The sequence below is a fragment of the Eschrichtius robustus genome, chromosome 12, assembly GCF_028021215.1.
Source record: "Eschrichtius robustus isolate mEscRob2 chromosome 12, mEscRob2.pri, whole genome shotgun sequence".
NCBI lineage: Eukaryota > Metazoa > Chordata > Mammalia > Artiodactyla > Eschrichtiidae > Eschrichtius > Eschrichtius robustus.
The window spans coordinates 11,679,554-11,707,534 of NC_090835.1; the positions used below are offsets into that span (position 1 = coordinate 11,679,554).

Sequence of the window (27,981 nt, forward strand, 5' to 3'; positions counted from 1 at the left end):
TATTCACAGCTGGTTAAGGTCCCTTTGGTGGATTTTATCTTATTATGGAGAGTCAATTTCTATAACTAGAGTCATATTTTTTAAACATTTCTTAAATCTCACCTTAAGAAAAATAAACATCTTGTGGAATAAATGGTTATTACTTACTTATTTGATAAGTGTATTCTCTATTACTGCCCACCCCCCGCTTTTTTTTAGTGCAAGACCTACCTAGTTGTCTACACAGGTGTTGTACGGACTGGTCCTCTCATTACTTCCCACTTGTACCAGTGTTCTTTGCTTTTATATTTATAAACTCTTTTCTGGCAGGTTTCCTACACAAAATTCCTCCTGAGTTATAAACACTTATTTTCTAATTAAGCAACATTTATTCAAGTTTTAATTTATACATTGTACAAATTTAGAGTGACGTTTAAAAGCCTTGGGTCTGGGGGCAGTGGAGAAATGTATACTGCAAAAAGGACTGCATACCTTTCTGTTTTATTTTTTCTTATCCAAAGACCCTCACACATTAAATTGCTCTAATATTAATGACAGATATAGCTTAGGTTAGAAAGCAAGATTCCGACAGACTTTTACACTTGCAAAAATCTGGTTGTCACCTTCCCTTTTGATAAGGAAGACTGTGATTTAATTACCAAGGCTTCTTCACAGAGATGAACGAGTTACTGTGTATTTGGTAAGTCAGTGATATCAGCACATTTACATGCTAGGAAGATGCTGATAGAAGTGGCTTGAAGACAATGAACATTTTTACCTTCAAATGAAGACTGGTGAGATTTAAACTCAGGCCCATGCTTTTTTGCTGGGGGCAGAAAGGAAGAGCAATGGGGCTCTTTTTACCCCACTTGGACCAAAATCAGGGGTGTGAGGGCTGTTCTCTGTACATCACTGCTCACTGCATGTGCTAAGAAGTCTCATGTCCCAGGGATGGTCCATTTCCCAATCTCAATTAGAAAAGGTGACATGTTTGTCTGTCTTCATTCCAGTTAGAACTGGAGGCAGTTTCTTCATACACTGGAAGGATTGTGTAACATCTCACCAGAAAGAAGCAAGTAAACCCACAGGTATGCTTAGCTGGAACCCAAAATTCAGGAACACACACCTTGATACACAAGAGGCATTTGCATTCTCACTGGGAATTTAAACATATGGAAAATCTTGCTGTTACTGTTTTTCTGAATATAGACTGTATGGCAAGCAGCCTGTAAGAGACAACTAAGTATATATGACTTTAAGGAGACAGTCATATGATTTAGCTACCTTCACGGCAGGATAAATAGTTTAAAAAATCTAAAAGTTAACCCCCTCAGTCAATATGCCTGAACTAAGGTGGATTTCTAACCGCTCCCACTCCACTTCAATTTAATAGCAAAAGCTAGTTTTAACATGAAAATAAAATGCAGTACCTTTTCTCCATAGCCTCTATCTTTGGTCATCATTTCTCTGAGGGTCTGTAGGACCTTAATGCAGAGTTTCTCCTCATTCTCCTCTAGCAGCTGTTTAGTGTGCTTTATTAACCTGAATGGAGGGGAAAACCACGGATTACATCCCTGAAACGATCTTTAAATTAAAAAAAAAACAAAAAACACTTGACAATCAACTTATTGTAACTAGTCAGTTAATGAACAAATATTTACCAAGGGCTCCCAGGTTAAACAGGCTTCCGGGCCTTCCCTGCACTAAGAACAGCCCGTTGGTGTCTCAATAGCGACACCTGCTGGTCGGTAACAGCAAACAGGCTCCCTGGCCACGGGTCTGCCACACATAGTGGAGAGATGATAGGGAACGGAGAACAGAGGCAGGGGCTCCCTCAAACCAGCTCGTTTAGGAAGTGCAGCTATTTATCCACTGAGGATTGTCAGTAATGCGGCTACAATATGCCAGCGGTGTAAAAAAACCTCAGGAGTATGACGGTTGGGGCAAACACACTGTTCTCTTTATCCAGTCTTACTCTTTGAGGGGCCCAGAAAAATAAGAAACTCAGAGGCAGAGCCCATGCTCAAGCTAAACAACCAACCAAACTTAGGGTGAAAGTCAGATGGAGATTTCTGGTGACGGAACCAATCGTTTCTTCTAGATTTTGCCCCAAGGCACAAACTAACAAACTACAAAGCTGTTAGGAACAGATTGTGAGGCCCTGGTAGGTGTGAGTTTTTTGAGGGCACGAAGGCCATGGCTTTTTGAGTCTGTATGGCAGCTCATGGTGGGCACCCTATCCACACGTGTTGAATGGAAGATGAACACACGGGCATGCCGTTCAAAGGAGAAATTTTCACCAAAACAAGTGTCAGTAAGTAGGACTGAACCTACACACTTACTTTGGGAAGGTCAGAACAGATTCCTAGCACGGGACCTTGTACTCATCAAAGTCAAAAACCAGGCCAGCCCCCCCTTCTTCAGGAACCAGTGCTGTGTCTGGTCAGTGGGATTCTGCCCGTGGGCACCGCAGAGAAAGGGGTTGCTTACTTGCAAATGAAGCCACCACTTTCACACTTTCTTCTGGCATCTGTGTTCTCCGGGAAAAGCAGCTCAGGCCTGTGGAGGACGTCCACCAGCACAGATAACTCGGCCTGCACCAGGGGCCTGAGACGGTCCTCCAGGGCAGAGACAATGTCCTGGAATGGAAGCACAGCCTTGGTGAGCAGCTTGGGCTGCAGCTGACTGCAGGAGGGTGAGAACATTCATTTCTGACCTAAAGCATGACCACAGACGAGACTGGGTTAGACTAACCTTAGCACCGTCTGGTATTTGCCTCAAATTATTAGACATTGCCCAACGGTTACCTGAAGCATTAGGCCCTGACACAGAAAACAAAGTGATAACAAGTCATCATTCCCACCCACCCTGTGAGATGGTCCTTAAGCTACTTAAGGGATCATTCCACGTACTTTAAAATATGATGCAAAAAGTACATTCGACAACATGGAAAGGTGTCTACAATATGAGTGTAAAAAATGGTCAAACAATAGTATGGACTATATGATCCGCTTTTTATAAACAACGTTAATATCTAAAGGATATGCAGCAAACATTATTAAAACATCATTAGTGGTCTTCCCTGGGTGGCGGAACTATGGGTGATTGTAGTTTTCTTCTATATATCGGTTCTTGTGAGTATTGTCAAATTATTTCCAATGAGCATGAATTATTCACATAATAAAAAGTCATATAAAAATGAGAACACAAATGAATGAACATGCTGTATCAACATGCTAAATACATGTACCCTGATAGCATGATGGTCTTCAAATGCAAAACACATAGCTGTAGGAAAGGAAAACAGAGAGAAGTTGAAAGAGCAGCAAAACCAACACAACAAACACCATATAAAGGCAAATGGCAGAAAACAGATGAGAAATTATCTTCAAAAGATGCTAAAGTCCGCTGTCTGGCTTGCTAACTCAGAACCAAGGTATCGGCATGCTGGCTAAGAAGAGCAGAACACAGCGTACTGGATAAGATAAGAAGGATCCGTTAACCAAGGAGATTTGCATGGAAAGGGCCACTTTAATTGCATTCATCTCAGTTGGGGACCCAAATTTCATAGGCCGAAAATTCATAAAGAATTGGGTGATCTTTTATACAGAAACTAAAACTAAAACTTGTCAATACAATTTTACTTAATCTTAGATTTAACAAAATCTGTAATCACTCAATAATATTTAGGATGCATTAAAGAATGCATGAATGAATCAAACTATTTCTTGCGGGGGCGGGGGGGGGGACAATTTTCCCAAAAAGTTTGTACGAGTACATTGCCACATCCCTTAATTCAGAGTGACTTCCACACCGCTGTCACAAAGAGGGTCGCTTTGGCAAAATTCTCTGAGGGTTTTGTCAGTTTCCCTAACAGTTTCCTCTTAGAAAGCACCCAATCTCCCCTTCTTCAGTAGTTACTGGTCCTAACTCTGGCAAAATGTTACTTGCCTCCAGCATTTGCTTGAGATTGAAGGAGTTCTTCGGCATCATGTTCATGAAATCTTGCATCTTTTGCCAGGTTTGAACTTCACATTGCAATTGATTTGCATTGTATTGTCAAATGCATAACATTCGGCAATCAGGGAAAGACCAACAGACAAGGATGGAGAAGCAATGGGCAGAGGGAGATGCTAGTGTTAAGTGAGGGGGGATGTCTGAATGGGGGTTAATTATATAAGCGTGTCGTTTGCAACTTAATGTTCTCACATTATGACAACTTTTGCTGTTCTGGGCAATCTCGTAACTCCGGGGACTCAGACAGACAATAACTCATTAGATAACGAGGACCCCTTTAGCCACTGGCCAAGTCTTTAAAACAAGCACTACCTAAACTTATGTATTTTATTCTATTCCCCAAGAGTATGCATAATCAATCTAAGAAGAGCCCTGGTATGTTTCTGCAGCCACGGATAATTTATTTAGTTTGAGCAGGAGAAAATACGGTGTGTTCATACAGTTATGAGGCTACAATACAATAACCTTCCTCTTTCTAAAATACAGTGGGGTCAGGAAGCACTCCATGAGGAACCAAATTACCTTTGTTTAAGAGGCGGTTCTGTCACAACAAGGCTGAAATTCTTCCCTTGACCTGCGAAGCTCTGCCCACCTCCCCAGCTCCATGGGTTCTGGCCACACTAACCTTCCTTTGGCCTTTGCACCATATTCTCTCCTGTAGAATGGTCTTTACACATGCTCTTTCCTTCCCTTCCACTCCATTCTTTAAGTAAGTCCTACGGTTTCCTGATCTTGGTTCCAATGCTACTTCCTCAGCAGTGCCTTCCTTGATCACCAGCCCCAATTCCAGGCAAGATTAACTTCCTCATCAGTGCCTTTCGTAGCACTACTCATTCCTCTGCAGTGTTTGTCCCTCCTGCCATTTTACTTTTATCTGCGTGATTAGTTGATTAATGTTTGTCTCCCTTCCAACACTTGAGAGTCTATGAGGGTTAAGGTTACTTCTGGTTTTGGTCATTGTATCCCCCGTGCCTAGGGTGGGGTTGATGAATGAATCAGTGAACTCATTCGTCTTTAGGTAACTGATGTAACCCTCAGAGATTCATTTACTTCACCAAATGATAATAATTATTACAGTCATAACAATAATAATAGTAATAATAAGAGCAGCTCACTGGTCAAGTGCTCACTACATGCCAGGCTCTGTTCTACGTGCTTTATGTGTATTGTATTTTCCAAAGATGGCCATCGCAGTATAAACTATCTTGCACGCTCTTCTTACAATGAGTCACTGACATCCCTCCCATCAAATGGTGGTCCATGTCCTCTCCCCTTGAACCTAAATGGACACATGTCACTGCCTTGACCAAGAGAATATGACAGAAGGGGTGCTATGTGATTTCTGAAGCCAGGTCATTAAGGCAAAACAGCTTTTACTTATCTCTCTCAAGAGAGACTTATTTTGGGACCCAGCTGCCATGTTGTGAGGAAGCCCAGACCACATGGGGAGACAATGTGTAGATATTTTAGGTGACAGCTGAGGTCCCAGCTGACGATCAGTATCAACTGCCAAACATGTGAGAGAGATTTCAAGATGAGTCCAAACACAACCACCATCTGACTGCAACTGCATGAATGGACTTGAGCGAGAAACACCTCACTGAGCCCAGTAACCTCCAACAGTAAAAGAGAATAAAACAATCGCTGTTGTCCTTTGTTAGGCAGGCAAAGATAACCGGAACATCTTGACTCTCTTAATCTTCATATCAACCCCATGACGTAGGTGTTACTATTATACTATTCTACAAGTTAGGAAACTGGAGAAGGTAAGTAACTTTCCCAAGGTTATGCAGTTCTAAGCAGCAGAGCCACGATTTGAACCCAGGCACTGGCCTGAGATCACGCTCTTCACGACCGCACCATTGCACCGAGCTCATCTGAAGGATCTGTGATTCTCCAACTGTGGTCCATGTACCACCTGTGAGAAAATCACCTGGGGTGCTTGTTCAAAGGAAGATGTTAATATTAAGATGTATGTTTAAGTGTTTAACATCATCTAATTCTCACTACTCTCCCTTTTAACAAAGGGAGAGCACATCTCTTCACAGGTACTAAGAAAAAAAAAAGAGTATACTCTAGCTAGAATTTAATAACACTTTTATTTTCATTTGGCTCATTTTGATATAAAACTCCTCTCTCAAGTCATGATTACACTTGTTTACCTACTGATTCAAGAGGCTAAAATCCCAAAGTGACGAACAAAAAGGAGCTGTTATGCCCTGATTCCAAGCATCCTCTTCTAACACTGATGTACCCCTTCCTAGTAAGAGAGGAGGGACTTCTTCATAAAGAGATCTGTAAATCAATGAATAACCTCTAAAGACCATGACTTTGTCAGGAGCTTTTCTGGTCCCAAGTAGCTCTGCACTCCTAGCCCCACAAACATTATTGCATGTGACTGTCCACTCACCATACTGACATCCCGCTGTGGCCAACCCTGGATTTTCTCTGGCTCAAGGAGGCACTTCTGTGTGGGGAACTGTCTTAGGCCAGGTGAAGGATCGCTTCTGTCAGCACCAGGCATTACCTGCAAGCGCTCGATGATATTCCGGTAGTCTCTGGAAGCTGCCAGGACAGAGTCTCTGCGAGCTGCATTGCGGGCCGTCAGCCGCCAGTTCATGGCAGTTTTCTGCACGATGTTGTGGGACTTGAGGAAGAGGTTGTTGACCTGGCTGTCCAGGTCCACGGGGATGGCAATGGCCCGGCTCTTGGCTGTACAGGAGAAAGGGGACTCGTGAGCCTACAACTTTGATGGGAGACACCCTAGAGACAGACAACTCCCCCCCCCACCATCCAGCAGGCAGATGTTTCCACGCCTGTAACATGAGTGCAGATACAGAGTAGCTCAGCTGAACTTCATAACCTGTTAGGTCAGGTTTTCCAATGTGAATTCTGAGGGGCAGCAGCTCTGAGGGAATTTATAATGCTCCAAGGTCATACAGTTTAGGTAACTCAAAGTCAAAGTTCAAGGGGCTTCCTCAATGAATAGCTTCTTAGGGTCTCAGATGTGTTCATACATTTTAAGAATTATCAAGACAGGGAACTCATTTGGCCAGTAAAGTGTTTTTCTAAAAATTCTCCAGTTTGGTATTCTTTCAACAATCTACAAAATGCTGTTTTAAGCCAAACATAGTACAAAAGATAATATTTACAATGACATAAGCTATTCTTTCCATATAGGCTCTTGTATTTTTTTTTTTTTTTATTTCCTTCAAAAAAGGACAATTCCAGTCCCATCATGAGAAAAACATTAGTCAAATCCACAATGGGGTATACTCCAATAAAGATGTTAAAAAAAAAAAAAAAGTAACCAGATGAGCAAAAAAAAAAAAGAAAAACCCCACAATGGGGGACATTCTACAGACACCTGACTAGGACATCTCAAGATTGTCAAGGTCACAGAAAATAAGGAAGGTCTGAGAAACTGTCACAGACCAGAGGATACTGGGTAGGCATGACAACTAAATGCAATGTGGTAGCCTACACTGAATCCTGGAGCAGAAAAAGGACAATAGTGGAAAAAAGTGGTGAAAACCAAATCAAGCCTGGAAGTTTAGTTCATAGCAATAGGCCAATGTCAGCTTCTTAGTTTTGACAAATGTAGCTGGTAATGTAAGATGTTGAGAACGGGGGAAACTGGGTGAGGGATATATGGGAACTCTTGTGTTATCTTGGCAACTTTCTTATAAATCTAAAATGATTGCAAAATAAAAAAATTTAAAAAAGGAAAATAACTAGACGAACAATCCTTTTTTCCATATGCGAAATCCAACAACATGGAAAAAAATAAGACAACTATCCCCTGTCTTCAAAGCTTCATAGCAGTAGAAGCAAAAAAGTGCTGGGGTTAATGGGTTGTACGGTTTTCATGCTCTGCTGTTTCACAAATACTGGCTCTCCTTGCCTTTTCTCATCACGGCCAAGACTATGAAAACATTTCCTCTCTCTGATGATTACTGGGCTAGGTAGGGAACTCAGAGATCTGCCCAAGTTTTAACCAACAACCTTAAGTTGCAGGATCATACATGGGCAGAATTTAGGGCTATCTGGGGAGCCCATCACAGAACCCTATTTGAGAGATATCACACCACGAACCAATAATCTGTAACGTACACACCTTCAAAAGCCTAATCTCTTTCTGTGAAACAGTGCCATGTAAATAATAAAAAGACACAAATACCTGCCATATGAGTGTAAAGGAAATCAGGCAGGGATGACTGAAATCGGGCAATGAGCCCTAGTAAACACAATCTATACTTGCTGGACAGCTACTCAACAGTGCTAAGAACCCCACGTGTCTTTTCTGGTGTCTGCAGAAATCTTAATAGCTACTAGAGACAGACCAACCCTTCTCAATTTAGGCAGGAAGATTATCCCTTTGCATAGCATGTATGGGGAGGGGGTGGAACAGGGCAAAGTAACAGAGTCTGACAAGATCAGGGTGAAGGGAGCAGTAATGGTTGTAACTTCCTTTCAAAGCTGCCTCTGAGAGGTGATACAAGGTTGGGGGGAGGGGATGGAGAAGCATTTATCATCAAGAGGCAGAAGGGAGCAGTGCACCATTTCTGAGAAAGGGCGTTCCACAGGATTGGACATGTGCTTTGCACGAAAAAAAATTTCCATGTGGTCAAATATGTTTACCGGATTAAACAAATTACTTTCTTGAACAAGGGGCTTCCCAGGGCCTTGAATAAACTTGAGCTCTGTGACTTGCCAAGAGTTGCCTAACATTTAACCGTGGAATCTTGTTTTTCAAAGACTATCTTTCTTTGGGACTTTCTGGCTCTGGACTTTGGCAGGTGCTGGCTTGGAAAGATGAAAGGGAGGTTTAAGAATCAAGACGATCTCAGCTCCAGTTCTGGCTCTGCAGCCTCCCGGGTGCGGAAGCCTCACAGAGCTTTACAGCCACTGCTCCATCCAGGGTGGCCTTTATTCCCACTGGGCAACGCATTTTCATCACGTTAAATCCCACCTGAGTTGGTGTCTTACCTACATCAGAGAGCACCCGAATGCAGCTCTCCACCGAGGCCTTCTGGCTCGGCATGAGCCAGTTGCAGTGGTAAACCCTGAACACACCTTGCAGCAGCTGCACAAAGACGGGCTGGCGAGTCTGCGAGAAAGAGAAGCCAAGAGGAAGGCGACGTGAAGACTTTTATTTGTGAGCGATTGATACACTGGTCAGAAACAGACACTGCCTTGAACCACGGGTTCATGGACCCTTATGCAAGAGTGGGAAGGGGTGACCAGTGATGAGCTGGATTCCAGAAGTGGCCTGGCCAAGGGAGAAAAAGTCAGAAGCATTTTAAGGCAATGCACAAACTTGATGCTAAGTCTGACCACCAGAAGGAGCAGCAGAATGAAAACAGGTGTTCTTGTCCAGTTACCGACTGGCTGTGTGACTGCAGGCAAATCACTTCACTTCTCTGAGCTTTAACTTCGTGCAATATATAAAATACAGGGATTGAGGCCAATGAACCCCCAAAGTTGTTTCCAGATGTTACATTCCATGAGCAGAACCTATATTTTTAATCAGCATAAACAAACTGGTAAGTGAATCTCACCTAGACTGCTGCTTACTTCTTTATTTCTGGCAGTGTCTTCAATGACATGAGGAGAAGCTAGTTCTGATGGTTACTCTTCACAAGTGTTCATTTACTACAGATCAGTACTTGCACGTTAACTACAGAGTAGGATTTATTCCTCTCTATGACGGTATAAATTTGTACTCATTTTAAAATAAAAGAACTCAAACTACGACTTAATCAATTTGACACTGACTTCCTGAGTGCATTTGAACATTATAATTTTGGCCTTCATCCAAAGCTACCTGGATCAGAGTAGCTTTAGACCTGCAAGGCAAAGGTCACTGTGTATGGTAAGCTACTCCACTGGTCTTTAATTTTTAGGAGAAAGTACTTGCAGATCCCTTCCGAAAAACAGGAGGAGTTAATACAGCAAAGAAAAAAAGTACAGAAAAAACTCTAGAGAAGTTTCTTAGATAAAAGAAAAACAATTGAAAAGTGCTAGGGGAAAGGAAATTTACTGTAAGAAATTAAAACAGGATATGATATCACTTATATGTGGAATCTAAAAAAAATGATACAAATGAACTTACTTACAAAACAGAAATAGACTCACAGACATAGAAACAAACCTACGGTTACCAAAGAGGAAAGTGGGGAGGGATAAATTAGGAGTTTGGGAATAAACTATACACACTACTATATATAAAATAGATAACCAACAAGGACCTACTGTATAGCAGAGGCAACTATACTCAGTATCTTGTAATAACCTATAACGGAAAAGAATTTAAAAAAGAATACGTGTGTGTGTGTGTGTGTGTGTGTGTGTGTGTGTGTGTGTGTGTGTGTGTGTGTGTGTGTAGAACTGAATCACTTTGCTGTACACCTGAAACTAACACAACACTGTAAATCAACTATATTTCAATTACAATTTTAAAAAATAAAACAGGTTGATAAAAATTCAGAACCTCCTCTATAAACACCGTTCGGATAACTTTCACTTATTAAGTACCACACACTTCACATAAGCGCTCACTGGGGCCTTGGTAACTGTCCTATGACAGAGGAGTTACCTTAATACCACAAATGAAAAACAAAAGCTCAGAAAGGTTAAAAGAAAGCATCCAAGAGAACAAAGTGATGGCCAAGCAGTGAGTCACCTTCAGGGCTCTCTGATGCCCAAAATCTGTGCTCTTTCTACTAAGTTCACCTACAAAGCAGAATCTCATTACTTTCTGGAGGGAGTACTTTCTGTTCTGCAGCTCACAGCCCACCAAGACAGTCATCTGTGTTACTAATAGAGAACAGGCACACAGGGAGCCTGAGAAATTGGCTGAGAAGCCCTGATACGGAGCTCCGGAGCCCAATGGGTCCACTGAGAGCAGCTGTTTACTGAGAACACTTCTTCCCTGCCTGTCCCTGTGCTGAGTGCTTTATACACACCTCATCTGACCAACCCCTGACCCCGTGAAGTAAGCAGTGGTATCATCACCCACCCTACTGGCTAATGTGCGTGGAGTTGGGATGGGAACTCAATGGCCTAACTCAAAGAAAACGAATCCTTCGACTAAATGAATTCAATTGAACCAATATTTATTGAGCATCTGCTCTATTCCCATCTGGCCTCTGAATAAACAAAAGATGAATAAATCGGCCAGAGGAGCTGATTCCTAATTATCCATTTTAATGGACAACCTGGGGGCATCAGCTCACGTGACCTCTTGGGCTAATGAACATGGCTGCCCATCACCTTCTTCCTGAGATTCTTCCCTGCTTAGTTCTTAAGGCCCTGCGTTGCTCGTGAATCCCACTCTGACTGTAAGATAACCCCTTGATCTTCCTCTGCTCTCTTTTACAAACTGTCCTTAATTATCTGTGCTCTGCCCAGTTCCCTTCTAGTCAACCCCTTCATTTTCCCAGCTGAGACTTGAACTAGCCAATGTTTATATTTGGACTTTACCACTTCCCTCTCCTGAGTCTCCCTGATTCATTTAACTCACTCAACAAATGAACATGTACCAGGGGCCAGGCACAGTGCTCGAGATAGAACAGTACCTGAGACACCTCTCTGCCCTCCCCCCTGGAGCTTGCCGTCTAGCAGGACACAGTACAAACTGCCAATTATTGAGCACCTACTGTGTACCAGGCACTATGCTATATTTTCATAAACATTAACTCTAATTCTTACAATAATCTGCAGGGTTGATACTATAACCCTGTTATAGTAAGAAATGGGGTTCTGAAGTTTCGAGATCTACCCAAGTTCACAGAGCTGGGAAGGGGAGCAGTGAGGGCTGGAACCCAGCTCTGAGCTGCTATAAAAGCCTCCAAAGTTCTGTTGCTGCTGCCGGATCCCACATTTCCAGCTGCCTCACGCACATTCCACTGGCACCTTAAATGCAGCACAGCCCAATCCCAGGCCACCATCTTCCTCCCTCACGAATGTGGGTTAAAAGAAAGGAAGGAAGGAAACAAAACCAGGAAGGAAGGAAGGACGAAGGTACAAATCTAGCTGGGGAGCACGACATCGGCTTTCCAACAGATAAAGTAAGACAGGTTAGGACAGCTTCAAAAATGGTATTCCTTGAAAATAAATATTCTAGAAATCCAGCTTGGATTTTTGTATTTTAAATAGGCTTCGACAACCTGGGCCTTGCTAGGGACTGACATAACATTTATGTTGAAGATTTATTTCTCTGACCACTCCTGCCTGTTCATGGGCTTAAAATTGGTTTCAGAGCGAGGCAGTGGAAGGCGACAGCAGGGGGACCGAGATGAAAAACCAAAAACACAAATTCCTGTTGAATGGTTTCCATTAAATTAATTTGATTGGTTTACTCTGACATTTGGTTTTGCAATACTGTTTCACAATCTCTAGGAGAATGGGCTTTGCCATAGCAATTGCCACTATGCAAGTCCAACTGCATAACTATGCCACTATGCAAGTCCAACCTGACTAACCAAAGCAGTTGGCTCTGTAGAACAGCACTTGGTAAGGAGCACGTTCTGGCCTCCAGCAACTCATGTGCTTGGGATCTAACAAGTTCCTGTTGCCCAATTACACAAAAACTATGTACAGATATTCTAAAAGTCACATTCTAACTTTATGATACTTTAGAGCAGGGGTCCCCAACCCCCCCGGCCACGGACCGGTACCTGTCCACGGCCTGTTAGGCACCGGACCGCACAGCAGGAGGTGAGCGGCGGCAAGCCAGCGAAGCTTCATCTGCCCTCCCCATCGCTCCCATTACCACGGGAACCATCCTCCATCCCCCCACCCCGTGGAAAAACTGTCTTCCACGAAACCAGTCCCTGGTGCCAAAAAGGTTGGGGACCGCTGCTTTAGAGATAACTAAAAGCTAGCAGTGACGCTCAATTAAATAGAAGGTTACCAACAGTCCCTAAGAAAACATATCTCACTAAAAATTCCATAATTCAAGTTTTAGAGTCAGACAGGCCTGGGTTGAAATCATGGTTTTGCCAGGTAGTAGCTGTGACCATGGCTGAGCATGGTAATTAAATCCTCTGAGCCTCACTTTGCTCAGCTGCAAAATGGGGATAATACCATCTGTACTAAGCTAAAATGAACTCCTTTACATAGGTAATGGAATACAGCAATATCTGATAAATGTATCAGTGATATTATACTGACCATGAATCACTCTTCTCTTGGAGAATTTACCTTAAGATTATTTGTCTACGCTCCAACCACCCTGGGCCACCCATCAACCCCAGGACAGCCTCCATCAATCTGCATGACAAGGATGGTTACTATTGCTCTTCTGACCACCGGAGACCAAGTCCCGCTTTCATTCTGCAGGCTGTACACACAGACCTGCAGCAAGACTCCCACAGCCACGGACCCAGACATCAGTTCTAAAAAGAAGAGCGATTTTTCCAAGTAAAAGAATAATAAAAACACCTCCCAGATCCAGGGATTCAAATCTTTCGAAAACTAACTACACCGACAATCAGCACGCAAGGTTGCTGCATCGCACGACTCCGGGGGCTCCATGTGAGCAGCACGTGCTGGGGCCGGTGCAACGCGGCAGCCCTGCTGTCAAGGCTAAAGGACTCCTCACTCCCGCCTGCCACGTACCCCTTCTGGTGAACTCTAGGCACACACTTCAAGCTAAAATGCAGATTTCCAGACATATTTTTCAATAGTGTTAATAACACGCTAGCATTTATTTGAAAGCTGCTTCTCTTTCTAAGATTGGAGGTAAGGAATCAACAAGATTAAAGAGGGGGGAGAGGGAAGAAGGCATTTTAAGGAGAAAATCAACAACCAATAGAACCAGCTGGTACAGAAAATCATTCTCAGGTACTTGATTATCCAAGGGATCCTGTAAAAACCACTCTTCACAAAGAGAAAAGCATCTGTAGCAATGCTTTGCAGAGTGGCTCATCTATAGCCGCTCAGTCCCGAATCCGCACCAACTCCAGCTGCCAAATATCTATTGTGAATACCCTGCATGTATCAATGCATTTGTATTTCCTACCTGCAAAGTCGTACTCTGGTCTGAGAAGGGAGAACTGAAGAACGTAGTAACGATGCTCATGACAATTTCGGTGACATACCTCTCCAAAATTGAGTCTGCATGTTTCCTGTCACTTGTGTTGTTACAGGCCTGGAGGACAATTGGACACTTTAGACATTATACCAAAACCTGCACACCAGTTGTAAAATTAAGACATCTGTGACTATTCCTGCTAATTATCCTTAACAAAGGAAAAGTAAAAGCCTGCAAGTCAGTACTTCTCCCCTTAAGAGACAGCAATTATAAAAAATAAGTCATGGAAGAAGAGAAACAGATCAACTTGGATATCATGGTGTGGAATCACAGAACATTAAAATTGGTGTGGGACCTACAAGGCCATCGCTTCCCGACTCCTACCGACTTGTGGCAAATCTAAAACTCAAAAGGCGGTAAGAGGCATAATAACTACAATTGTCTACATTTTCCCTAAAAGTAAACTGTTTAAGCCATTCATCTTCTCTAGGCCACAGTTTCCTAAAGCATATAATTAAGATCCTGAATCAAATATTACCACTGAGGTCCACTGTGCATGATATTCTCCAAACCTACAACACTCTTCCATTCCATAAAAATTCTGCTGATATGCAGTTGAAAATAGTGGGCTGTGACTCAGGATAATTGTATAAGTTTTGGGGTGAAGAGAGACTTCAGATTTCAACTGGACTCTACATAATTTCACTGCGTAGAATAAGATTAGAGATTTATCAATAGAAGAACAGGTTTAAAAAATTGATTTTATTAAATCAAGTTTTATTACCAAATTCATTAGCCCTCTAATTTGAGATATAAAATTGTATATAATAAAAAATTATGAAGTAAGGGGTAAAACGATCAAATTTTATTAGCTAGCATGCTCTGAGCCCAGTGATGAGCAGTCTGTGGACACATCCAGAGAATGAAGGTGGCAACAGATTTTACAGCATTTTTGAACAATTTAAGGCAGGGGTCAGCCAAGTTAAGTGCTGCTGGCTGTTTTTATAAATAAAGTTTTATTGGAACCCAGCCATGCCCATCTGTTTACAGACTGCTATGGCTGCTCTCATGCCACCAGGGCAGAGTTGTAGTTGTGACAGAGACCGCATGGCCCACAAAGCCAAACATGATTACCATCTGGACCTTCACAGAAAACTTGTCAGAGTCCTGATTTAAAGAGGCAAAGCAGGCCTTCCATTTCAAGCCTAAACCCCCAGATTTACGGGATTAAAAGACTAGGAAGAACTTGAGATAAAAATATATACATATTTAAATAATACATCAATACATATATCTGTGACACCAACACCAGGGTATTATCAAACATAGTCCTTCATTACAAGGAAAATAAGTTCTTGCAGGCTCCTTGTCTCACACTGGGAATTGTACAGTCAGGAGGAAATACCACATTCTAGCGTTCTCCAATGCACCTTTTTTTTTCTTTTTAGCATCACAACGTTTCTGAAATTGGTATTCATCCCACAATCATTCTCTCAAGGACTGAATTACTTTCCCCCCAAGCGCCCTCCCCCCGAAGCCTACCACCACAAAACTCATATGAGATCCATAAAGCGCCCTGTGAGGCCGCAGTCCCATAGCTTTAGAACCAATATTAAGCTCAGTGCAAAACCAAACCAAGAGTACTGAAGCCCACCCCAAAGGCTGGGTCAGGAAAGCAATAGACGGAAAGTGACATGCTTTGCAGGATGCTCGACACCAGACTGTAGGAGACATTATAAATGCTCACACTCAGGAAGGTGTCCTTCGAGGAAAGACTTATTCTCAAAGAAATGAAAAGTTTATAAATTTGATTTTAGTATGTCCCAGGTTATCATTCACAAATCAACCCATAGAGGATGAGATGAAAACCAGAAATAATCTACCTTCCCTGAAGCTTGACAAGTAAAATCTATTCTCAGCTAGGAGTAAAAGAGTCCAGGAGGTGAGACGTGTGGAAAGACGAGAGCCAGGTGTCTCCTTGTGCCGCAAATCAGCGAGGTGAAATTACGTGACTGCGTCCTTACGTCTGCACAGCACAGGGTGACCCAGACCCACACGTACCCCCTCACCCTGCCTCCTTAGCTCCAGAAAGACTTACCCTGCAGATGTCCACAAGGAAATTCTCAAACAATTTCCACATGTGATTACTGGTATAAATCTCCTTCATTTCCACCTCCGTATCCACATAGCAGTGATTCAGGAAGTTAATGTACGCAATTTTAACCTGGAAGAGAGAAACAGGCTTTTCTCAAAAACCAACTTAGTACGTGCAGGATTGATTAGTTCCCTCATTTCAGTAGTGACAAGGATGGACCATGATGGTCATTCCATTTTCCCCTGCACGCTTTAACTTCTATGATTCTTTGATATTCAAAATTCACTATTATAAAATTCAAAAACAAAGCTTTTGGAAGAGAATATGTTCATGACCTCAAGGTAAAGAATGGAACAAAAAACACTGATCGTAGAAGAGAAGATGGACACGTCTGACTACATTAAAATTAAGAATTTCTGGGACACCCATGGTGGTCCAGTGGTTAAGACTCCGTGCTTCCACTGCAGGGGGCATGGGTTCGATCCCTCATCAAGGAACTAAGAAGAAAAAAAAAAAAGAATTTCTATGAAATGGCACTGTTACAAGAGTTAAATGACACGATTTGGGAGAAGCTGTTTGCAATGCATATCCCCGCAGAGGATTCCTACAGATTTGTGCATATAAGATGGCCATGCCAAAGGAAAAACAGGCAAAAAATCTGATCTGCTATTTACTTAAAGGAATATCAAATCTCAAAAACAACATATGGAAAGGGACTGAATCTCATTTAGTAATCAAGAGGACAGAAATTAAAACCACTATGAGATATCATTATACACCCACCAGATTGAAAACAAATATATACTAATAAAGGGTCTGATAATAGCAAGGGTTGGCAGGGTCTGGGAGCAACAAGAGATCTAGGGTGAGGGGTGGCCACTGGAGTAACTGCTGGAAACCACTTCACATTATCAAGTCAAAGGGAAGAAATGCACCTTGTATGACCCAGCACTTCTAAGTACACCCCCTGCAGAGGTGTGTACACCAGGACACACGCACTGGTCCTAACAGCAAAAGAGCAAAAATAACCCAAATGAGCATCGACAGATGTACAGAAAATCATATTGTGGGACAATGACACACAGCAATGCTCCAAAGCAAAGGTAATGAATACAGGTGCGTAAGTCAGGATGGATGAATCCTAACGCCACACAGCGGAACAGGAAAAGGCACAAAATAGTGCATAAAGTAAGTTCAAAAGTGGTCAAAACTGAATTACACTGTTTAGGGATGTACAAAGAAAACTACGTAAGAGCCACCCCACAACTATACCTCCATGAGGGAGCCCTCTGGGGGAGGTTGGGGATTGGAAAAGGACACAGGCGAGGAATGAGGCACATTTCCTGACCTGGGTGGTGGTTACACAGCCGCTATCTTCGTAATTATTCTTATACTGCACAATTCACGTCTATGTACTCTTCTGTACTTATGTTGTATTTCAAACAAAAATGGGTAAAAAACAAGCTATTATACCTCACTTATGCATAATATGAGAAATGCAAATTACAACTATATCGAAATACCACATCCATCTATCAGGGATATGAGAATCCAAATGTTTGATAATGTACTGTATAAACCAGACTGTGAGAAAAATTCAATTTTTTATTTCCTTCTTCTTCTTATTATTATCACATTATATAATAAGCTGGTTCAACATTCATGGAAGACAATTATGGTACATCTGTACAATGAAATTTTATACAACTAAAAAAAAGGAATGTAGAATCTCTTTATGGACTGATATGAAAAAAAGAATGTACCTGGAATGTCACCTTTTGTGTTAAAAAAGGGGGGGGCCAGGAGAATAAAGTATATATATTCATAAATGTTTATATGCAAAACTCCGAAAGGATACACAAGAACCTAATAAATAATTTTTTGAGGTGTGTGGGGAACAGGTAAAGAAGATTTTTCGTAGTTTACTCCTTTATGGTCTTCGCTATTTGAATTTTTCAAAATGTATTAACTTTTCCAAACATTAATCTAAAAACAGTATATATATTTAATATATACTACACAGGCTATATATATATAAATGTATGTATATTTAGTTTAAAATATAAAGAGTATATATTTTAAAACATACAAAGATAAAATATATACTGTATGATCCATTTTTTTGTTACTAGCTAATGTATATGAATAGGGAAACAGAAAGCTGGAAGAATTTACTTCAAAAACCTAAGAGGTGGGCTTCCCTGGTGGCGCAGTGGTTGAGAATCTGCCTGCCAATGCAGGGGACACGGGTTCGAGCCCTGGTCTGGGAAGATCCCACATGCCGCGGAGCAACTGGGCCCGTGAGCCACAACTACTGAGCCTGCGCGTCTGGAGCCTGTGCTCCGCAACGAGAGAGGCCGCGATAGTGAGAGGCCCGCGCACCACGATGAAGAGTGGCCCCCGCTCGCTGCAACTGGAGAAAGTCCTCGCACAGAAACAAAGACCCAACACAGCCAAAAATATAAATTAATTAATTAATTAAAAAAAAAAAAAAAAACAAACCTAAGAGGTATTTATTATGGGCAGTGAAATGGTAGATTACTTTCATTTTCTTATTGGTTACCTGTAGTTCCTGAATATTTTATAGTCGACATTCATGATTTTTGCAATACAAGTTTTTGTTTTAAAGAATACACTTACAGAGTTAAGTTTTACATTGGTATGAACTGTATCTCAATGCACCGTTTTTCTCATTTCTGAGAAGTTCATTCAGGTCAATGCTCTTTGCTCAACACATGGAACCATTTGTTCCACAGAGCTGAAGCCCTCCAGCAGTTTCCCATTCTTCTTCAAGGAGACAGACGGAAAAATTTACTTCCCCCATCATTCCTCTCACCCAAAACCAATGCTCAAGAAGATGCTGTTTCAGCCAATGGAAATCTCACGGCAAAATGAGCTGCAGGTGTCAAAACTGTGAGGTCCCACCTAGGTCAGCGGAAGACTCCCATCCAGCCACAGCCCCACACACCACGAGGAGAGACATGCGCAGGGCCCACCCATCCTGGGGATAGAGTCACTCACCTCGGGGATGCAGTCCTCGTGGGTCACCACGCGGACAATGTCATCCAGCGGGAGCAGGGAGTTGCACTTGATCTCCGTGTAGACGTTCTTGCCCTCTGTGCACACGGCCAAGAGCTCGACCAGGTGGATGTGGTACATGAGAGGGCTGTTCTCATCCATCCGGTCCCGTTCCGACCTCATCATCTGGATCAGAGTCTGGAAAGAGGCTCTGTCGTTGTAGAATACGAGGACATCCTCTCCTGAATTAACCAGCTATAATCAAAAGAACAAGACTTGTTTATAGCACAAATTTGCAGGGATGGGGGAAGCATTAAAAAAAAAATCTATTCACAGAGAAAGAGATGTTCTGTTAGCATTTACCTTCCAAAACCAGTAGCACCTGTACTACTGAACTCACCTATAGATTTCATTCATTTATATTACTAAACAACTACAAATCTTCAGCAGCATCATTTTCATTCACAGATATAAAAATATCACAACAGTCCTAAAAAACTATCAGGGGAAGAGAAAGTCTACATACCAGCATTCATGTATCTGGTAAAAATGTAGATTTCAAGCTTGCACTTGTATTTCCAAACTAATAATTAGGCTATGATTTTTGTTTTTAAAAATGTTTCCATCTCCTTTTCATGCCTTATAAGTATTCTTCTTACAACTCTTTCATACGCTGCCTTATTTCTTCACAATCACAAATTATCCAATTCTAATTAAGATACGCCTTCCTTTCAACACTCAAAGAGTCAAGGCATTCCTATTCGTAACTTGTCTCCCAGGGACTGGGGCTTCTCATAACTCTACTTAAGAATTAATCAACAGGACATGGAAGCAACCTAAGTGCCCATCAACAGATGAATGGATACAAGACGATGTGGCACATATATACAATGGAATATTACTCAGCCATAAAAAGAAACGAAATTGAGTTATTTGTAGTGAAGTGGATGGACCTAGAGCCTGTCATACAGAGTGAAGTAAGTCAGAAAGAGAAAAACAAATACCATATGCTAACACATATATATGGAATCTAAGAAAAAAAAAAAAAAAGATCATGAAAAACCTAGGGGTAAGACGGGAATAAAGACACAGACCTACTAGAGAATGGACTTGAGGATATGGGGAGGGGGAAGGGTAAGCTGGAATGAAGTGAGAGAGTGGCATGGACATATATACACTACCAAATGTAAAATAGATAGCTAGTGGGAAGCAACCGCATAGCACAGGGAGATCAGCTCGGTGCTTTGTGACCACCTAGAGGGGTGGGATAGCGAGCGTGGGAGGGAGGGAGACGCAAGAGGGAAGAGATTTGGGAACATATGTATATGTATAACTGATTCACTTTGTTATAAAGCAGAAACTAACACACCATTGTAAAGCAATTATACTCCAATAAAGATGTTTAAATAAATAAATAAATAAATAAATAAATTAAATTAAATAAAAAGAATTAATCAATTTCACCACTGCATGAAATACAAAAGATCCAAAAAGGGCCGGCACAAAAGTCAAAATAAATATGGTCAATATTATTTACTTAATAATAACTAACCTTTATGAACTCTGATTATGTGCCAGATACCATGATTACTTACAACAGCGACTAGAGTAGCACAGCAGACTTCCAATAAACGGTAGCTATTATTGTCATCATTATCTCATTTAACCTGCCTCTCAGCTCCTCAAGTGAATACAGCCATGCCTTCATTTACAGAAACCCACACTGAGGGTTTGAGAAGTCAAATAACACATCCTGAATCACGAGGCCAGGGACATGGTACAGCCAACGTTCACATCCCAGGTCGAGCCAACACTTTTAATGACACTACACCACCTTTCACTGAAATCATATATGTAGGTAAGATTATAAACCCAAGTGTTAAGTGGATTTACTTGAGATTCCTTTTTTTTTTTTTTTTTTAAAGGTGGAAGGATGGATGAAACCAAGCATATGCAGACACCGAAGTTGCGGGAGTGACAGAGGACCTTCCTGGCCAGACAGCATCCATGGGACACTGACGTCCCACAGAGAACTAAGGGGCACTTTGCCCCAATTCCACTGACCAGCTTCTCCTTGAGAATCATCAAGCAACAATTTTTCCAGCTAATTAACTTGGTGAATAATTTTTTTAAAAAAAAAGTCATAGAATCTACAAGAAGGGATGCTCTGGCTCAAAGGGTTCTACCCACATTTAACCTCCATCCACTGTATTTTGGTTCAGTATTCCTGGGGGTGTTTTTCCCTCTCAGAAGAATCCAAGCCAATGATCCTCAAAATAAACAGATTTATTGCTACAAAAAACTAGATCAGACTCTTGCCTGTATCTATAGCTTAAGCTCACAAACACATGATTACACACACTTATACACACACACACACACACACACACACACACACACACACAAAATCACTTTCTGTCCCTTCCTATGGCTCCTGGACAGGGTGCCAGTTCATACTGATAAAGTTAAATAATTTTTAAGCTCCTACGGAACACCAGAGGAAGATATATACAAATCCATAGTTGTCACCTCAGCCATGACCATGTCTTGGCACTTTTTGATGAATTTCCCTTCGGCCTTGACAATCGTCTGCAAGAACTTGATGTACTGGACGTTTCGACCGTGAGTCTCAATGCAGTGAACAAAGTGCTGGACGACTCTCTCGTTGATCTCACTACACAGCTGGAAATTGTTCATGAAGATGTGCTGCATCGTAACCGCCTCCAGGATCTGGCACAAGAGTGAGGGCGGGGGCACAGGGACATGGTCAAAGGAAGGCCAGAGCAGAGGACCAAGTGAGAAAAAGAAGAGCCCACGACGAACACAGAGAGGGGGGCATTTAACCCCATGAAAGCATCTTTCTCCATTCTCGCTTCTGTACCGCCTTCCTTTTTACTCAACTTTCTCAATAAACACATAGGGCATTAAACTAATCATTAGTTTTCTGCTGAATGAATTCCAGAGGGACCATCAGCACCCAGACCAAGAAATAAAACAGGCTGCCTTTATGGCCCACCCCCCAGTTTTACTACTATTTTGACTTGCACAACCATAGATTTGTTTTGCCTGTTCTGGAACCTCATGCATCCTCTTCTACCTGGCTTCTTTTGTTCAACGTTACTTTTGCATGTTGTCATCCATGTTGTTGCATGTATTACTAGTTTGTTCCTTGTCACCGCTATGTACATTCCATTGCATGACTATACCACAATGCATTGATTTGTCCTACTGTTGATGGGCATCTGGGGGAGTATCCAATTTTAAGAGTAAGTAGTTACACAATTCTTATGACAAATACGATGAACAGTTTGAACAGTGCCGCTGTGAACATTCTTCTAAATGTCTTCTGATAAACACAATGTATGCATCTCTGTTGGCTTTATACCCCAGAGTCGAATTGTTGGGTTGCAGAGTTTAAATATGTTTGGCTTTGGAAGATACTTCCAAACAGCTTTGAAAGATGTTAACAATTTACATTCTACGTTACAGCTACTCTGTATCCTTGTCAATACTTAGTAATGTCAGTCTTTTCATTTTAGTCACATTTTGTCGTACGCATCTTGCTTGATTTGCATTTCTCTGATGACTAACCATGTTGAGGGCCTTGTCATATTTATTGGCCATTTGGATAAACTCTACTGTGGAGTGTCCCATTGTTAAATTTTTTGTCCATTTAAAAAAGTGGGCTGTGAATTGCCTCATGGACTCTCCTGAGTTTGATACCTATTCTGGGTATGAACTCATTGCTGGACTCGTACGCTGTGTCTTCTCCCACTCTTTGGCTTGTCTTTGCTAACTTAATGGTGTCATTTGATGAACAGAAGTTCTTAATTTTAAAGAAGTCCAATTTATTGATATTTCCCTTGATGACTAGTGCTCTTTGCATACTGTGTGAAAAAACTTCCCTTTCCACAAGGTCATGAAGGTATTTTCATGTTCTCTTCTAGAAGCTTAATTTTCTACTTTTTACGCAGACTTACTGAGTTATTGGGTTTTATGACTAGTATGAGGTGGGGGGCTTTAACCTTTTCATTTTTTGCCTTTTCTTTTTCTTAACATGACAAAGAGGGAACATTACCCTACAACGCAGTAGTCCTTTTCCTGGAAAGTTCCAGCAGTACGGATGAGTGAGGGCTTATGTGTGTTTCTGTGTGTGTATGTGTGTGAGGGTGTGTTCATGTACAAAGATGTCCTTTGCAGTACTATTCACAAGCCAAAATCAGACACTGCCTGATTGTCCATTAATACAGGAATGGTCTAAAAAAAGTTACATTCTACAGAATGCTATTTAGCCATGAAAATGAATGAGAAAAGTTTATGTATTTTTCACTTGCAAAGACAGCCAAGATGTGTTAAGTGAAAAAAGCAAAATGCAAAACAATGGGTGGAGTGTACCACCACCTTCTTTTAAAAAAAGCATATGACATATTTAATATATTTTTTAAAACATATTTAACTAAAATGTAACATAATTATGTTTTACATGGATATATGATGTTTTGTATAAACACAGAAAACTTGATGCCTGACCTGAGGAGGTTGTGTCTGGGCTGTGAGAATCAGTACTTTGCTATGGCTGGAGTTTGATGTAATGAGGACTGTTATTAAGAAAAAATATCAATTTGTCTTACCTTTGCATCTACCACCTCTTCCTCCCTCCTTCTACCTTTTTTCCCAAAAAGATGGGGAGTATTTACATCCTCCTGAGTGTTGATCAAAATGTTCCCCGTTGGAATGAATGTTGCCTCATAACAAGTCCCAGCGGCCACAACAGCAAAAGAACAAGGTGTTCTTCTCTCTTCCTGCTTCCCCAGCCTCCTCCCCACACAGATTTCCAGACAGGCCTCCAGTCTTACCCCTGGGTTGAGAAACAGGTTTATGTGTTTGTGGAGCAAAGCCTGATTCTGCTGGTTGCCAGCACAGAAATTCTGCAGAAACTCGTGAGCCAGCCTCATTATCTCCTGCATCTTGGTGTCTTCGGCCTGTGTGGAGGGAGAGGGACAAAAAACAGGTTGAAAACAGGGCTATGCCTTTGACTGGAGAAGGTCGACAGGAGGAAGCACTGATCTCTCGGCCAGGAGGCCAGGTTCGATGACGCCCCCATCCCCTCCGACTAATGTGGGGCTCCGGGGGTGTTTGCTGGGGGCGGGCTGTGTGAAAACATTGGGGGACTGCACTGCTGACCCGGCAAAGAAGCCAACAACTTGTCCATACTTCATGGAGAAAAGTGAATTCTCTCCCACTAGCTTTGGGCAGAAATGAAACGATTTTATTGGGGAAAAGGGCCATAGAGAGTGAAAGCTAAAAGGAAGTGTCTGGAATTCCACTGTCTAGCAACGGCTGAAATCTCTGAACCCCCTACTTCTGAAAATACGGACGGACAGCAGATGGGAGCCGACTTCCTCAATGGCCATAAACCCACACCTCCCCAGCTCTCGGGCATACATTTTTAAGTTGCCTTAACCTGTGGACACACTAACTTTTGGCAGTAGCTAACATGGCACAGTGGAAATCTCTTTAGATTCTAAGTTAGGGCACAGGTATCTGTCTTAACTCCTTTCCCTGTCACTTCAGGCACATTATTTAACCTAAGACTTAGTTTTCCTACCTATAAAATCAGGATAATATGTGTCTCAGGCATTTCACATGGTTGATTACGATATTCTCATTTCATATATCAAAAACACACACTCGATAAGCAACAAGGATATATTGTACAGCACAGGGAAGTATAGCCATTATCTTATAATAACTTTTAATGGAGCAAAATCTATAAAGATACTAAATCCCTTTGCTATACCCCTGAAACTAATATTGTAAATCAACTATGCTTCAATTTAAAAAAATATACTCAGTATTTGTAAAGAGTTGGATGCCTATGACAAGACAATTATATAAAACCTCTTGCCACTCTGCCCAGTTCTAAACAAGCCACCATTTACAGTAGTAAAAATGCCCCAAATGGAAATCATCCCTCAGATTCATAGAGCCCACGTCATCTTCCTAAGTCATCACACATACTTCGCCTCATTTCAAGGGCCAGAAAGTGTAGCAGTTGGGAATGCAGACCCTGAAAACAGGCTGCCTGGCCCTTATGCCAGGTCTACAACTTCCAAGCTGTGTGACCTTGGGCAGGTGACTTAACCTTTCAGTTTCCTCATCTGTAAAATGGAGCTAATAACGCACACACTTCCTACTGTGGTTACGACGATTAAATGAGAAAATTCATGTCAAGGGCTCAGACAGTAATGACTCAGTAAACATTAGCTATTGGTACTGGTCTAGAATGAGTGTCAGCAAATTTTTTTCTTAGACGTCCAGATACGTACTTTAAGGCTTTATGGGTCAAAAAGCAAAACGGAAGACATTATGTACGAACTTATATAACCCCTGAAAATTTAACTATTCAAAAACGTAGCAACCATTCTTATCTCATATGTTGTATAAAAACAGGTGGTGGGCTGAAGTGATCCATGTCTGCAGTTTGCCCACCCTGGTCTAGACAACAACCCTGTGAGAAAACAGAAGACGTCTGCCGAGAACGCTGACAGAAGGAATCCGAGCTGTCAGTGTGACAATCGAACAAAGCAGGAGATTTAAAAGGACATTGTCAGCAAGTCTCAGAACAACAGAACGGGTATTACATTTGTCTCCCATTTACAGAGAGAGGGGCAAAGCTTCTAGCTCTAAGAAACAAGAGGGTTTTGGACAGACAGACACCACAGCAACCTTGAACCACTCTGCATTCTTCTGCTTCTTCAGCTAAGAAAGGAATCTGCTGGTGCACAAGCTAACTAAAAAGCTTCTGGCCTTTGAAGCAGACTTTTACAGGGCAAGCAAGCTCATAAAGACATAACAAGAGGTTACCTGTTAGTAGGAATCCCTCCACTGTTCTCACACACTGGGATGACCGTACCCATCCAAAAACCAGACAAATTACATGCACACACACATACACCATCTTCTGCCTTTGAGCCACCAATTCCAACCAAATCTGGTTCCTATAGATCGATTCAACACTGCTCTGTAAATGAACGTCTCTCATTAGGGAAACGTTATTATGAGGCAAAGCCAAGGCCAGCAAACTCCCTCCTCCCATCCTTTACACAGAGGGAGGTAAACCCACTTGCTCTTTCTAGTCCAAATGTCAGCCACGTTTGGATGACACCCACACCTGTCTACATTAATTCCAACTTAGTTAAGTGCCTGACCTATTGGAGGGATTAAACTTGTGCTTTACTGGCGGCTGGTGAAAGGCCTGACTCATCTGATTCACACAGGCACCATGACTGAGGAGGAGGCCTTGGCAGGGAACTTCCTAAAGTGCAGGGCAGCAGGTAAAGGTGTGTTACCTACAAAGGTGAGGGACAGGTAAGGTGGAAGGCACAGAGGTCCAAGGCCCGGGCTCCACAGGTGAGCGGAGCTGACTCTGCGAGGTGCAGCTGGGCCTTCCAGGCAAGTTACTAAGCCTCTCCGGCCTCAGTTTTCTCATTTAAAATGGGGCTTCTAATAGTACCACCTATCTCATCTGGGTGTCCTGAGGATTAAATGAGCAAATGACGTAAAGGCCTCAGCACAGTGTCTGGCACCCTGCAAGCACTAGGCAGTGAACCTTCTTCAGGCGACTCTTCACTAGCAAGTCTCTGGGAGCCACTGGCAAACTCAAGAGACCAGCGTCTATGCCTTTGGACTCTAAACTTCCCCAAGCCTCAGTCTCCTCATCTATCACGTGGCAACACCAAGATCGCCATACTAGGTTTTAGAAGCTTGAATGAATGCTTCTGAAAGTGCCCTGTCAGGCCACACGGATGCAAATGTTACCCTCCTTCCCTCAATCCCATCACTAGTAATGCCAAATGCTAACACGAAAAATGGGAGACGCAGTGTAACGGCTAGCAACAGACCAGAAGACTTAGGGCCAAGCAGTATCTGACAGATCCAACTCAACCAGCTGTCAGCATGAGTGAGGACCTTGAGTGGGCGAGTCCCATGTCCCCACGTGCATTTATAACTTGTAGTGCTTACATGCCTGAGTAACACTGCAGACGAAACTGTACAGCACAAGCCCGTGTGCAGAGACAGCTGTCATTAGACCTTTGTATTCAGACCAAGCTGTCCCCATCCAGCATGGTATGGGAGTAAGGAGAGAATACATAGGCTGCTCCTTTATAGAATCTTCCAAGTGGAGGGAGGTTATGGGTGGTTTTGCTTCATTGTTAGGATGCTCTATCTGTTTCATATAAATTACCTGAGATTGCTTTGTAGTGACAATCGTCACATCAGCTTCATTTCTGCACCAAACGTTCCCAAGTGCGAAGGGTCTGGGGAGACCCAGGAACCCGCCCCCCACACAGCGGCAGCCGCGGATGTGGGCGCCCACCTTCTCGTAGGGGATCTGTAGCAGCTCCAGCACCACGGCGTGGGCGCCCATGTTCCGGAGCAGGCGCTGCTGCTGCTTCCTGCTCTTCCGCACCGACGCGCTCTCTTGGACACAGAGTTTGCTGAGTCGAATCAAAATCTGGTACGAAGAAAGCATCAGAGTTTCTCCTCTGACCCCCATCTCAGTTCCGAGGACCTAACCTACAGCCTAGTGACTACAGCTCGTGAGACCTCACTGTAGACTTGGAATTTGCTAAGGGAGTAGATCTTAAGCGCTCTTATCTCCCCCGACCGGCTCCCCCCAAAAACCTAACTCTGTGAGTGATGGATGTTTAATTAACTTGACTGTGGTAACCATTTCACAATGCATATGTATATCAAATCATCACTTTGTCAAGTATATTATAATTTTGTCAATTATACCTCAAAGTTGGAAAAAAAATTTTTTAAGAAA

General features: G+C 42.3%; 1 protein-coding gene across 2 annotated transcripts in view; it reads right to left on the reverse strand.

Moving 5' to 3' along the window:
* The window catches only part of ITPR1 (inositol 1,4,5-trisphosphate receptor type 1), a 321,127-nt gene that overhangs the window by 121,424 nt on the left and 171,722 nt on the right, over positions 1–27,981 (reverse strand). Inside the window, exons 30-39 of one of the 2 annotated variants that reach the window (XM_068559286.1) lie at positions 27,529–27,666; positions 24,005–24,130; positions 21,678–21,878; positions 19,152–19,403; positions 16,134–16,259; positions 14,024–14,152; positions 8,986–9,106; positions 6,524–6,708; positions 2,470–2,618; positions 1,410–1,521 (exon numbers count right to left, since the gene is read on the reverse strand). In XM_068559286.1, the coding sequence (XP_068415387.1) occupies positions 1,410–1,521; positions 2,470–2,618; positions 6,524–6,708; positions 8,986–9,106; positions 14,024–14,152; positions 16,134–16,259; positions 19,152–19,403; positions 21,678–21,878; positions 24,005–24,130; positions 27,529–27,666 (1,539 nt within the window). Of the gene's footprint in view, positions 1–1,409; positions 1,522–2,469; positions 2,619–6,406; positions 6,709–8,985; positions 9,107–14,023; positions 14,153–16,133; positions 16,260–19,151; positions 19,404–21,677; positions 21,879–24,004; positions 24,131–27,528; positions 27,667–27,981 lie in introns of both variants that reach the window. The other variant, XM_068559285.1, reaches the window with a different exon arrangement.